Here is a 14,203-nt window from a genome sequence, read left to right as displayed (position 1 = left end):
TTTCTTTTTTAGCATTAACTAGCCTAAGTCCTTCTCAAAATCTTGTGAAGTAGATCAATTTCCTTTTAATTTGAATAAACATACAAGCCTCCAGAATTATACTGATGTTTATTAAAATTCAACATTCCAAAGAAAATAGTTTAATAAATATTATGGTTAATTTTACCTTCACAATCTAATGTATCTGGGTTTTTCTGGGTCTTCCAATATAGATGTGGTATAGTGGAAATTGTATTTAGAACACAAATTTGATAGTTCAAGAAACTGGCCAATTAGAATTTTTAATCTCTAACTTGGATACCGACTCTTCTATGCAACAAAGCTAAAAGGAATTCCCTTTGCTGGTTTCTCACTTGGGATATCTGGGTGTGGTTTATTTTCTTCTCTGACTGAAACAAAGATATTCAGGAAAATCTCTTACATCTAAAATTCTTTGTCTCACAAACAAGCTTAAGGAGGGAAAAAAAAAAAAACAACACAGTAGATCAAGTCTGCCTTAATCATTTGTTTATACTGGTGCATATATTGGATTTTTTCCAGTTTCCCAAAAATAAAGCCACAGGAAAGACATACGCAGTGACATATTTAAGCTACTGGCTCACACACATTCTAAGGGCTGAAAGTATATAAAAGAAATGAAGGCAGAAGAAAAACAGCAGTTATGAAATGTAACAAGGTTTCTTATTCTTTATTAGTTCAAAGGAAGCTAGAACCTGATAACAATATGCCACATATGGTTCAGAACCAAACAAAGCCTGCTTAGTTATTTATTTTGCATTTTATCCTTTTAGGAATGAGAAAAAACAGTTCTATTGGCACTCGAGTTTATTTTCAATTAGAATCCCCATAAATTAGAAAACATCTCATAAAACAATGGGAATGGAAAAAAAACGTTACTGAGAAAAAACCTTAAGTGTGCTTGTTTTCTGTAATGCCATGGGTCATTTGATAAGTCTTATGAGACCACTCCAAAAAAAAAAATTCAACCTCTGTGTTCATGTTGATGATAATGTATAATAGCGTCTTGTCCTTTAATGCAAATAAGAGGAAAAACTCATACTTAGTTTTGAGAATTCAGCCCCTTCCCCCCACCCCGCCAATTCTGCCATTTACTCATGTCCCACATCAATAAAAGGATGCAGCTTAGAAATGAGAGCCTTGCTGTCATTGTATTTTTTCTAATTAAAATTCAGAGTATTAAACACAGTTGAGTACATCCATGCATACATGACATACCGTTATCACATACCGGAAGCTCCGATCAAGAGCACTGAGCAAAGACTCATTTCATAACATCATTAAGATTCATTATACGCTACAGTTCAAAAAGGGTTTGTCAAAGCAAATAGTAATGGCCTGCCAGAAATGCACAAACAAATTTATATTAAATTGTCCTTTCCCTCCTTTTTAAAGGATGGGAATCTAGTTGCATTCCCAGTATATGGGTTCAGAGCTTAACTTAAAAGGTTTTCAGTTTTCAGATTGCAAAACATTACCAAAATGGAATATTGAAAAAAAATTAGGTGAAAAATATTTGAGTAACTAGGTGGGGGTATAGTAATCAAGCATAATGACTGCATTGAAATAAAAAAAAAAAAAAAGGGAAAGTTCAGGAGTGTGAAGGTAGATAGAACTCATGAGTCACAGCACGGAATATTTAATTTCGAACAAGTCAAATAAAAGCATTGCTTTTTTTTTCTTAAGAACCTTTGGTACTCTGTGTTATACCTCTGAAAAGAAAGCTCTCTCATTAAAACATCTTTTTTTTTTTTTTTTTTTTTTTTTGTATATCCTGCTGAGTGAAGGTGCCTGGGGAGACAAACTTCACATGCTGGCTTTCTGACTGTAGTCCGTAAGTATGATGTTATCCGGAGATTCGACGGTGAGAATTTACTTCTTTAGACTCGATACTTTTCTTTGCCGTGTTCATTGATCACACATATGTGCTGAAACAATCAAGGATTTAAATGCATCGGTTTCTTAAAATATGAGGTGCAGAAAATGTAATGCAGTGATAACAGAATGTCATCTTGTAATTGGTTATTTTTCATTCAAATATATGTGTCCATTTACGTGTATGTATGTGTGTGCGTATACACACATATATGCTATGGGTGTGTATACACACACATATATACACATACATACATATGTACATATATGTATATATGTACATATGTAAAAGAGACCCATTTGAATGCTTGGAAAAGTTTCCTCATTGTTCTGGTTTTTGAGCCCTATTCTGAACATGGCTCCCCAGGTCTATAACAACCAGAAATGCTGGAGGAGTGGTATGGTTAGCCATGGTGGAGATAGAAGTCTCCACCTGGTCAAATTACAGCCTCCAGGGAGAATGGAGAAACAGCCATGGTAAACACAACATTGACTCTTGATCCTTTTTAGGTAACAAGAAATGTGTCAGGAATATTTTGATTGCAAGGAATAGAGGGGGGATCGGACGAATTAAGCAAAAAAAAAGGGGGGGATTTATTGGTAGGATAAGGAGGTAGCTCACAGAATCAAAGGAAGAGCTAAGCAATGATGCAACTGGAAGGAGGGAGCAGGGTAACTCCTGACTCCAGCCCATGGTGCTTGTGGATATGCTCTCTGGGGCCCTGCTAGTCAGTGGTAGAAGGCCCAAACCCCTTGATTTCTGTGAATTTTGGTTTAAATTTCTCATTCTTAGGAGGGAGAGACACGATTGGTCCACTTTGACTAGGATGCCTACTTCTAGATCATTCAACGTGGGTCGGGATCACACAGCTGGGGGTCTATGCTGGGTATATGTGTTGAAGCCATTTCTCCAAAAGGGGGATAGTTACGAACTGCATGCACCTGTGATTGGGATTCTTAATGCAAAGTGCCCAAGATATTCCTGACACATTTCTGACACAGAAGATACTCAATAAGTGGCAGCCATCATTACTACTATTTCAATAATGTGTTAAATTGATGCTGTTAAATTCTTGTGCAAAGGAGGGTAGGGATTTGCATGCATGACTTACATTCAGATCTCTGAAGTATTCATTGTAATCTAAGGCATAACCCACCACAAACAGATCTGGAATCTCAAATCCAACATCTGAGTAGAGAGGGGGGAGGGAGGAATAAAATTTAGACAACATAAGTAGATAAGCCACCATAAGCTATTGTTGGTACTTAAACCGTGAAGACCTTTCACTTAGGCAGACGCAAGTGGGAAAAATGATAAGCGATGCATAGGATGAGCCCACTGGGACCTGGACCAGAGTGACCAGCCAGGGAGACAAGGTAAACAAGCAAATATACCAGGAAGGATGGCTGCACGCCTACCGTACCGAGCTGAGTAAGGGCTCAGCCAGCCCAGTAGATAACAAGAAGTATGCATGACTTAGTCATGTAGCCCCACTGTTTCCAAGTGAGCGGTATCCAATGACACAATGCCAAAGGAAACACTTTGGAAGCATAAAGTGCAGTTCAAGCAGAAGGTATTCCAACACTGTGATATGTGACTAAGTGCATGGACTGTTGCAACTGGGAAGCGCTCCTCCCACTGTGCCCAATGTCCTCAGCGTGACAAAGGGCTGGAAAGCAAAACGTGGGAGACAAGATGAAGTAGGATTGTTCCGTCTGAGAAAGAGAACGCTAAGGGTTATTCTAACCCGAGTCTTTGAATCCAGGATGCAGATGATACTAATTAACTTTCTATCTGTATTGAGGGAAGAATGGCAGTGGATTTAAATGCAATATGAGGTACTTAGGCTAACCAAGGGAAACCTTTATTGAAAGGGAGATGATTTTTACTGAGAAGGATCCTTAAGGAACAGAGAATAGCTCTCCTTCCTCAGAGGTCTTGAAACAGAATAAATGTGCTTCTGGTCCAATGAGTTTTCAAACTCTTTCCAGTTTGTTTTTTTTTTTAATCTTTTTTTTTAAATTACAGCATTGCAGATGAAAGATGTACTTGCTTACTTTTACGAAGCCGTACTTTGGTGTAGCCAATGGTCTTACAGCACGGAGAAAGTTATCTTTCTGGTGACTACTCCCAACATTTTTATCCCTATTGACCAGAGATGCTTTTATATGGAGAAAGCAACTGGTTCCTGCTTGCAGAAAGTGCTAGAGGGGAGGGACTTACTTTCTAGCAGATTGCATTATGTGTCACTGATAGAAAGCCCAGTTGGTCCTTCCAAACTGCCAAGGTTGCTTGAGAAAAATAATCAAAGAGGAGAAGCAAGAGTGGAAGAAAAGATGTCAGAGCATATAAAAGATGTCATTGAGCATATGAAAGATGTCATTGAGCCTATGGGAAAGAGTCCATTATGAGAAAGGAGGAAAAGTACCAAGCCTCAGAAATCCAGGAAGAAGAAACAGAGATTCGGAACCAGCTAAAAGGATATCAGAAAATCCCAAAGAACCCTGGTTGTAACTACAATAATGACTTTACAGTGACTAATGCAATCTCTACAACAGGCATTGCAACTGGGACTGGGAAAAGCCAGTTCAAAAGGCCCAACCTTCAGAGCTATCACGGGGTGAAAGAAGGACCCGGATCCCCTGGATCAGTAGATCAGGGGACCGGTTAGGAGTCAGAGTGACCTATCTCTAGCTGGTAAATGGGTGCAGTCCCTACACTTCTATTTGCAATCATTACTTACAGATGTAGTTTAAGAGTAAGGGCAGTGACTGGAACCAGACTGCCCGGGCTCAATACTGACTCTACTCTTACAGCAGTGTGACCCTTGAAAGCTGTTTAACCTTGTTGTGTCCGATTGCCTCATCCATAAAATGGGCATAACAATAGCATCTCCTTTAGAGGAATGCTGTGGGGATTACAGGGGTTAATCTCTGCGTAGCTCTTAGAAGAGTGTAGGTCACACCATAACCTCTCACTAGTGTTAGCTGCTAGTATTTTATTAATGTGGCTGCCATAAATGACACACAAAAAATCTGTAATTATTTGGATATGTCTGAAGTGAATGTCTTTCAACTTCAGTTAAAATCTTATCTATACGGTATCTTACATGACATCCTTAGAAGATTTCTGTTTACTCACTTTGCCTACCCTTACTGCATCCAGATTATATTCCTTAAACCAGTAACGGGACAGAAACATCTGGCAAGAACTGACGCTGGGTCTACCTGCCCAGAACCGATGTCTAGATTCAATACATCCAGCATAGGAATGAAATTTGTTTTTAGAAAAAAGAGTCACTGGCAAAATGTCATTGGCACACTACCCATCCATAGTGTGCCTCTCTTGCTCTGGTGTTTTTTCAGCTTGCTGGTGAGGACTGTAGCCAGATTATCCCAGGGGCTTTAGAGCAAATGTAAGTTATAAAAATCAAGCTGAAGTCTGCCTATGCAAGTGAAAAAAAAATTGCCTCTCATGTTAGAATAATAAATAATCAAGCTGCTTGCTTATTCTTCCTGGCATTGGAATTAATCGTATTATGGGGAGGAGGGTAGCAAAGTGTCCTAGCTGAGGAAAGTCCTCCAAAACACGTGTTGGAAGTCAAGTGTGAAGATGATATCTGGAGCTATTTGCTCTGCTAATTCTCTGTGTTATTGAACTTTTCTTTGGAGGTGATGGGAGGTGTCTCAGATTTCCCCTTCTGTGTTCTAAAATTCAGGCTTGCTGAAGGGAGGCATTGTGCATTGTCTGGTGACAGTTCTTGGAGGCAGAAAGGGAATCCTTCTAAGCCTTTACAGTGCCTTCCCCATGTCTGACTGATAGGGGCAGTGGCGGAGGTTGGGATCCTGTGTGCCAGCCAGTCCCGTGGGGTCAAGTCTCCCTCTATCCCTCGCAACCAATTAGCTAAGTCCTTTGATTTTAAGGTGCTATGGAAAACCTAAAACTAAAAATATCCAATGCACAGAGTTTCTGTGAAAACCGCAAACTGGAAAATTAAAAACCCTTGTTGTAAAGGGTTCTTTCCTCTTGGCAAGGCTGGGGAGACGTCGGGAGACTCGTGGGACTATCAAACCTTCATAGCTTCAGCTTTATGTGGAATGCTGGTGAATAGGAAACAGAGATTCTTAAACATGAAACACCACCACCCGCCAGCCAATCAACCAACAAAACCCAGAAGGACTTACAGTCAGGTCTAAAGCCATCACTTCTAGGTCTTCTCTTCACCAACAAACTACCATGAAAAAGAAAAGAAGGTGTTTAGTGATCCAGATATAACTTCTGTGAATTCCAAATTCAAAACTGAACATCATTAAAACATGCATTCCCCGCCCCCCCTGAGCGTGTGGAGCACCGTCACAGCCTTCTAATTCATGCTCCTGCTACCACGGCACCACATCAGTGATTCTAGATAAAAGGGAGAGGGACACTGGCACCAGGCTCAGCCAGCTGCTCCTGGAAGCAGCTAATGGAGGCACAGACACCCAGCAAAGCGTGCCTTCTTCCCCTTCCTCTCTCTCAGGCTAGTGGTCAAATGGGCTATTTGTTCAGTGTGGTCAAACCATAACATGCCAGGGCAAAGGGTCACTGGTTTGGAATAGACTGCTCTCTTTGGAAACAGCATCCTGTGTTAGCATCCTCCTGCGGCTGATTTAGAAAGACAGAAGCAATAATGATGTGAATGTCCTACTCACCTGGCTACTTTAATCATGTTGGGCTTGTATTTCTCTATGCTACCGAGCAGCGCCTTCATGGTCCTCCCCGTTCCAACAACATCCTTTGCAAAGAGGACAGACAAATTCAACCTGAATGCATTTGGGCAGCATAATAGATTTTTCATCCAGACAGATGACTGTAGTCCTCATTAATAATGCATCACAATTAGAACTGCCATCAAATGGAGTAAAAGTAGGAAGCAGGGTTGGTTATATTTTTTAGACAGGTGCCTCTCTGTGAAGCTGGGTTTAGGGGAATATATTGGTGAATTATTTCCTCTTGGAATCCTTCAGCTGTGTTGAAAGCTAAGTTTGGCCTTTGGAGAGCATGTGGGACTCCTTACTGAGTACATTTGGACTCGTGCATGCACATTCAAGGACTAAATTTGGCCCTGAGGTTATGCGCAACACAATACGGGACGCATGAATTTTCATGGACATGGGATGTACATCTGAATACACTGAATGGATAAACAGCTCCCCCTTGCCCTCCCCAGTCAATAGGGGATTCTATGGCTGGGAAGTGAGATGTGTCTGGACGGCAGCTGGTGACAGCCTGTGAATTCTGAGGGTGCAAGGCTGCAGTGAGCCTCAGCTCATCTCTGCTGATGAGCTGCTACCCAATCAGAGGAGAATGGGCAGCAGAAATGCATTGTCCTTGGGACAGAAATCAGCTGTCAGGAGCTGATTATCAAAACAACAGGTCTGAATTTAGCCAGGGTTGGGCAATTCGTTTGGCTGGAGGGTCTACTTCACGGGTGATGCCCGAGCCAGGACGACTGCAGATACATATGGCATGCACAGGCGATTGTGTAACAAAAGCTTGAAAACAGCTCCCTTGAATTTTTGCCAGCTGATAAGACAGGCGTGCTCTTGAAGGAAAAGTGGCCATTTGCTGAATTAGTCCACTGCTGCTATGGGGCCCATTCTCCTTTTTTTTTTTTTTATTTTTTTTCAGCAGAAAAATTAAATTCTCACTTTCTCTTGGATTGCCATTTTAAAATTGATTGTATTTATCCTTTGGTTGCTGAAGCAGAATTGTTTGAAGTCATTGGAGGTCATTGGCACAAACAATGAATCAAGGGTGAAAAGAGTTCAAATCCTGGTTTTACTATTAAACACATTTGGTTGTGTTGGGCTCGTTTCCTCTTCCGTAAAAATGCCTGACTTGCAAGTAAGTATAAGAACCAATTCAGACATAAAAACGGATAAAGTACCACACGACTATTACCGCAAAGCTCTTTTTCTAAATTGTTTCAAGCCACTGATTCTAGTTGGTTCGTAGGCAGTAAATTTGGAGAGCCATGTGCACAGCGGAAATTCAACAAATCCTTGACCAATTTGATAATAAGTTCTATACTTTGAAACTCACCATTAGATTCTTTCATCTAACAAATACGGGTAAGGAAAAGTCAGCTTACCTCAACAATGAGGACATTCTGAAATTGAAAACAAAACAAAACAGTTATTTAGAATATGATGCAAATCTGGCTCACAAGAGAAACACACATTTTTGCTTAAAGTTAGGAGTTTCACAATTTGCTGAGCTGGCCCTCCACCATCCATCTAACCCAAATGCTTGGAGGTAATCTGGGTATTCCAGATTCATTCGAACACTCTCTCGGCCATTACCTGATGCTGCAATATTGGTGTCTACATTCAAGGGAGCAGCAAGGTCATCTCAGGCCCTATGCCCTGTCTGAAGAGCTACCCACAAGGTCATCCCAGGTCCATAATTCTGGCAAGCAGCCCCATCCAGAATTCTTTGGCATACAAAGTGTACTAAGAGTTTACCAGGAAAACAAGCCACATAAACTACATTGTTAATGGAGACAGTGCTCTGCAGAAGAATCATGGACTCTGCCGGGGGCAGTCCTAACCCTGCGTCGCCACCAGTCATTGAGGATTCTGTATTTATTCTCAAATGTTCAACCTTGAGGAAGGGGTGGGCCAGAGAGAGTGCTGTGAAGTGCCTGACTGATGTTTTTAGAAACATGGTTGGGTTGCTTGTTATGTGCTCTCGAGGCATACCTCTCCTTTTCCCCTAAAAACATTATGTTTCATTTCAATTCCTGTTTGACACCTGCCTGCCCACTAGATATAAACTCCATGAGGGTAGGAATCATGTTTGTCTTGCTTACTATTGTATTCGCAGCCCCTAGCATATATATCTGCATATAGATGCTCAGTAATTTATTGAGTGGAGGAATAATAACCGATTATACTGGTTAATTAATTAAAACTGACCAATGAAATGGATTTGTAGTTACATGTCAATACTATCTCACCAAATTAAAATGTTACTGTGCTAATATGACATTGCAATGAACTAAATGGTGTGGATATTCCCTCAACGTAATGTTGTCTTTCTTTACATAACTCTTCATTTATCCCTATGATTCATATAAGACTTTAACAATCCTATCAAGCCTTCCACCTTAGAAATCTTACTTATGTCTAATGCCAGAGAGATTTAAGTAATGAAAATGTTAATCAACCAACCCAACTCACATTACTTTATGTGTCCAACGCTTCTTAGAAGGAAGTATCTTTCTAGAAGTGATTTTCTCCCAGGTATAGTATTTTTAGTCATTAAATGCATTACAAAATCTTGGTTTTATCATTAAAATGTAAAGTTATCGTGTCCATATCCCCTAGCCTAAGGATCACAGGAACAGAGAAATCCCCTTGGTATTCTGAGCACATTTGCTGTGTTCTTAACAATTAACCCGTAACAGTTAGTTAGGATGTGCATTTTTAGTTTGATTGACGCTTACCAACCATGCCTATTAACCAACCTGAATACTTGGAGAATACTTGGTTAATTTGATTCCTTAGCTCATAATCTTTTTTTGTTTCAATCTAATAAGGAAAGGCCTTTTAAAACTCTGTTAGTCTGCATTCTTGCCTAATTAAATAAAGTGCACTGAACATAATTAAATCTGTTTTTTAAAAGCTTAGAACCTTGCAAAACAAGAGTCATCTTTGAAAACATTTAGCTATAACTATAAGATACAGTGGTGGCTGGGAAGTGAGACTTGAATGTATGTACTAATCCAGAAATATATTGTCAAAATTGCTTAAACATATTTTAAAAGCAAAGTAATGCATATACGTGTTCAAATCACATAGAAAAGTCAAAGGTTTTCTAAATGTTGATGTGCATCTAACTGTAAAGTATTTAAAATGCTTATGCACTTTATGTTAAAGTTATCATGGCATTCTGTGTAATGCAGAGCCACAATACTGTCACATCTAACAAAAATGACAATAATCTATTTTGTTTTTTCATTTGATCCAGTTTTATATAGTTTTATACATTTGATCCAGTGACATACACTGTATAACTTTAAGGTGTATAGTATAATGCTTTGACTTATATACTATTACTAAATAATTACCTAAACAAATTTAGTTAGCATGCATCATCTCATATAGATACAATAAAAGAAGAAAGCAAAAAAGGGAAACATTTTTTTCCTTATGATGAAAACTCTTAGGATTTATTCTCTTAACAACTTTCCCATATATCACAGAGCAATGTCAGCTACAGTCATGATATTGTACATTTCATCCCTAGTACTTATTTATCTTATAACTAAAAGTTTTTACCTTTTCACCACCTTCCCCTGATTTCCCTGCCCCCCACCCCCACCTCAGGTAACCACAAATCTGATCTCTTTTTCTATGAGTTTGGTTTTGTGTTGTTTTGTTTTAGATCCCACATGAAAGTAAGATCACACAGTATTTGTCTTTCTCAGTCTGATTTACTTCACTTGGCATAATGCTCTCAAGGTCCATCCATGTTGTTGTAAATGGCAGGATTTCCTAGTTTGTTATTCCTGTGTGTGTGTGTGTGTGTGTGTGTGTGTGTGTGTGCGCGTGTGCGCGCGCGCGCGCGTGTGTGATAACTTCTTTACCTGGCAATAATGTTTTTAAAGGTTTATTTATTTTTGAGGGGGGGAGGGGAAGAGAGAGAGAGAGGGAAGCACAGAATCTGAAGCAGGCTCCAGGCTCTGAGCTGTCAGCACAGAGTCCAACACGGGGCTCAAACACATGAACCATGAAATTGTGACCTGAACCGAAGTCGGATACTTAACCTACTGAGCCACTCAGGCGCCCCTGGAAATAATTTCTTAATATTATATAAAACCTAGTACATATTTAAATTTCCCCAGTTGTCTTTATTTTTGTAAGTTTATTTATTTTGAAGGAGAGCAAGCACAAGTTGGGGGAGGCAGAGAGAGAAGGAGAGAGAGAGAGAGAGACAGAGAGAGAGAGAGAGAGAGAGAGAATCTCAAGCAGGTTCTGCACTGACAGCATGGAGCCTGATGCTGGGCTCCACCTCACAAACTGTAAGATCAGGACCTAACTGAAATCAAGAGTTGGATGCTTAACCAACTGAGCCCCAGGTGCCTCTCTCCAGTTGTCTTTAAAATGGCCTTTGTAGCTGCTTTGTCTAATTGAAGTCCATGCATTGGGTCTTTAATTCTCTTTTAATTTAAAATAGTCTCTCTCACTGTACTTCTATTTCTAAATTTAAAAATTTTAGACATCATCTATTTATTATATTATATAATGATGAGAATTTAGTTCTTAAAATTTTTTTTAACATTTATTTATTTTTGAGAGAGTCAGAGACAGAGTGTGAGCGTGGGAGGGGCAGAGAGAAAGGGAGACAGAATCCAGAGCAGCTTCCAGGCTCTGAGCTGTCAGCACAGAGCCTGACATGGGGCTTGAACTCACAAACTGCGAGATCATGACCTGAGCCAAAGTTGGACACCCAACCAACTGAGCCACCCAGGCCCCCTGAGAATCTAGTTCTTATACACTATCTCACTTCTTTTTTCCATCTCCCAATGCAGATGCTTTGTTATGACTGTATCTTTTTGTACTGCTCACACTTTCTCCCCACTGCAGAGTCAAGTAGAGTACTATGTTTCCTTTTAAAGTTTCTTTTCTTTCAATGGTTTTCCTAGTCATCATTCAGTGTCTTAAACTACAATAACCCTCCTTCTCTTCTTTTCTCTTCTCTTCTCTTCTCTTCTCTTCTCTTCTCTTCTCTTCTCTTCTCTTCCCTTCTCTTCTCTTCTCTTTTCCTTCCTTCCTTCCTCTCTCCCTCCCTCCTCTTCTTTCTTTCTTTCTTTCTTTCTTTCTTTCTTTCTTTCTTGGGATGATTATTATGAGGAAAACATTGGTTAATTATGGTTTAACTATATTTCTCAAAGGATTTTGGAGGATTAAGGAGGCTAAGTGGGTTGATAACATCTGTAACAACACAAAAACCTTCTGAGTTTTGTACAGTGTTTAAAAAGTAAAATTATTTAGTGGGTTCACAAGTGATGGGAAGTGGAATACTGATATAAAAAAATTCCTATTGAAAGGGAGCTCAGTAGAAATTTAGAATTCTTTAGCGACTTACATAGAGCAGTCATTAAATATATATTTATTTTCTTTTACAAAACACCACACTGTGTTTTCAAATTCTTTCCTTAGTAATATGTGGGTTTACTGTCTGGATTGTTAGTGGCCTACCTGTTGTATGAAAAGCTCACCTCCAAAAAAGCAATGTGTTTAGTACCATTTTGGAAGATTGCCATACAAAACAAGTAGCCCAAGAGTACAGAGAAAGTGACTCCAACTTTGGAAGCATTTTCACTAGTGTCTAAGAGAACTAAGTTCTTTAAAAATTTTTTTTAACATTTGTTCATTTTTTGAGAGATAGAGACATAGTGTGAATGGGGGAGGGGTGGAGAGAGAAGGAGACACAGAATCCAAAGCAGGCTCCAGGCTCTGAACCGAGAGCATGGAGCCCAATGTGGGGCTCAACCTCACAAACTGTGAGATCATGACCTGAGCCGAAGTCGGGCGCTCAACTGACTGAGCCACCTAGGCTCCCCAAGAAGTAATCTCTTTAAACTTTAATATGTCAGGATAGGCTCCACAAGCTAAAGGACAAAGACAAATTCATCTTTATAACATGGAGACCAGTATGTGCAGGTGCTGAAGGAATGCCTGTGGAACAAATGAACAATTTTGACCTCATTTCTTTCTCTAGTTTATTATTCTTTTGACACATCTCCTCCATTTTTCCCCCCTCAACGATGTACAATTAATTCCTCCTTAAGTGACCTATCATTAATGTGTACTGCTTTTAATTTTGCACCAAGAAATCTTCTAAATTTCCCCCCATCTGTTTTTTTGAGTGGCAACCTTGGAAATTTTTTAAAATATTTTTTTAAGTTTATTTATTATTGAGAGAGAGAGAGAGAGAGAGAGAGAGAAAGCACGTGGGGGAGGGTCAGAAAGAAAGGGAGACAAGGAATCCAAAGCAGGCTCCAGGCTTTGAGCTGTCAGTACAAAGCCCAACACTGGGCTTGAACCCACACCCCAGGAGATCATGATCTGAACCGAAGTTGGACACTTAACTACCTGAGCCACCCAGGCACCCTGCCTTGGACATTTTTTCAGAGCACACTGTGGCTCCTAGGCACTTCCAATCTGATACCTTTGATTACTGAACCACTTGCTGTCTAGGCCATCTCATCACACCTAGCTCATCTCTTCCCAGAAAGTAAGTAAAGTTTGCAACCTGGGGACCGTGGGCAAAAATTCTATGCGGAGTCTCTGGAGTGCATCCTTTCTTTGCTATTGTGCCATCCCAGGGGAAGCTTATCACCTCAAGTTCCCTGAAGAAAAAGAAAGGGAAGAAGAAAAAGAAGAAAAGAAAGGAGGAAGGCATTATACAAATTTCAGTGTTTTTTGTAGATAGATTATTCCCACTTTCAGTCTTTTAAAGTGCCAAATTATTAGCACAGCACAGTCTAATCTTCGGCAGCATAGTTTTGTGGCTATGGTCACGCTGAGTGGAGGGATGGCAGTAATGATGATGGACTCATTGTGGGTGCTGAGCACGGGTACAAGTGTGAATATGAACCCCAGGGAGAAAGGAATGTAGTTCAGCATTTCACTCTATGTGATAATTCCCAAAATTGCCAGAATCATCAGTTGGTGGGCATTTCCATGATTGTTCTCAGCCTAGTCAGATGCAATAAAAAGGAATGATTTAAATAGTTAAGGCAGCCAAGGAGGAAATTTGGCAGGTTCTGATGCTTCATTCTGGCATTTGATTAGAAACTTATTTGGTGGGGGAAGGTGGCACGTCTCCTGAAATCTTGCACTTAACCTGCACATCTGTGTTTTCCTGTTGCCAGATCTGGGTCTGTTTCCATGCATTTGGTTTTATTCCACCCCTTTCAGAGATTTCTCTTGAACATGAATAAAATCTTCTTGCTTTAATGGATACACACATTTTATGAAGTGCCAGGATTAAATCAACTTTGAAAAAAAATCAGCTAGAGAGCACGTTGTGCAGACAGCTTGCGCACACCAAGGAAAATGCTTTTAAACACTGTAAGTTGAGGCCATTTAACTTAATCATTGAGTGTTCCCTTTATTCAAGAGCCATGACCTATTTAGAACCATGACTCAGCCAGCTTCCCTTATGAGCTTCCTTTTCTTTGCTTTAAAGAAAAGAAAGAATGGAGACAAGAAAGAAAGGAAAAAAGAAAGAAGGAAGGCAGGAAGGAAGGCAAGA

The 14,203-nt window shown here is 39.9% G+C and overlaps 1 protein-coding gene across 2 annotated transcripts in view; it reads right to left on the bottom strand.

Moving 5' to 3' along the window:
• Window positions 1-662: 662 nt before the first annotated feature.
• The window catches only part of PRTFDC1 (phosphoribosyl transferase domain containing 1), a 102,975-nt gene continuing 89,434 nt past the window's right edge, over window positions 663-14,203 (bottom strand). For both annotated transcript variants that reach the window (XM_040451192.1, XM_040451191.1), the window contains 5 exons: window positions 8,028-8,045; window positions 6,586-6,668; window positions 6,079-6,125; window positions 3,006-3,082; window positions 663-1,946 (listed from right to left, as the gene is read on the bottom strand). In XM_040451192.1, coding sequence (XP_040307126.1) covers window positions 1,899-1,946; window positions 3,006-3,082; window positions 6,079-6,125; window positions 6,586-6,668; window positions 8,028-8,045 — 273 coding nt within the window. In that variant the 3' untranslated portion in view covers window positions 663-1,898. The remainder of the gene's footprint in view (window positions 1,947-3,005; window positions 3,083-6,078; window positions 6,126-6,585; window positions 6,669-8,027; window positions 8,046-14,203) is intronic.

This window comes from Herpailurus yagouaroundi, unplaced genomic scaffold (assembly GCF_014898765.1).
Source record: "Herpailurus yagouaroundi ecotype Mexico unplaced genomic scaffold, PumYag 203, whole genome shotgun sequence".
NCBI lineage: Eukaryota > Metazoa > Chordata > Mammalia > Carnivora > Felidae > Herpailurus > Herpailurus yagouaroundi.
Note: the sequence above shows the minus strand (reverse complement) of the source record. Positions and strands in the feature narration are given on the sequence as shown.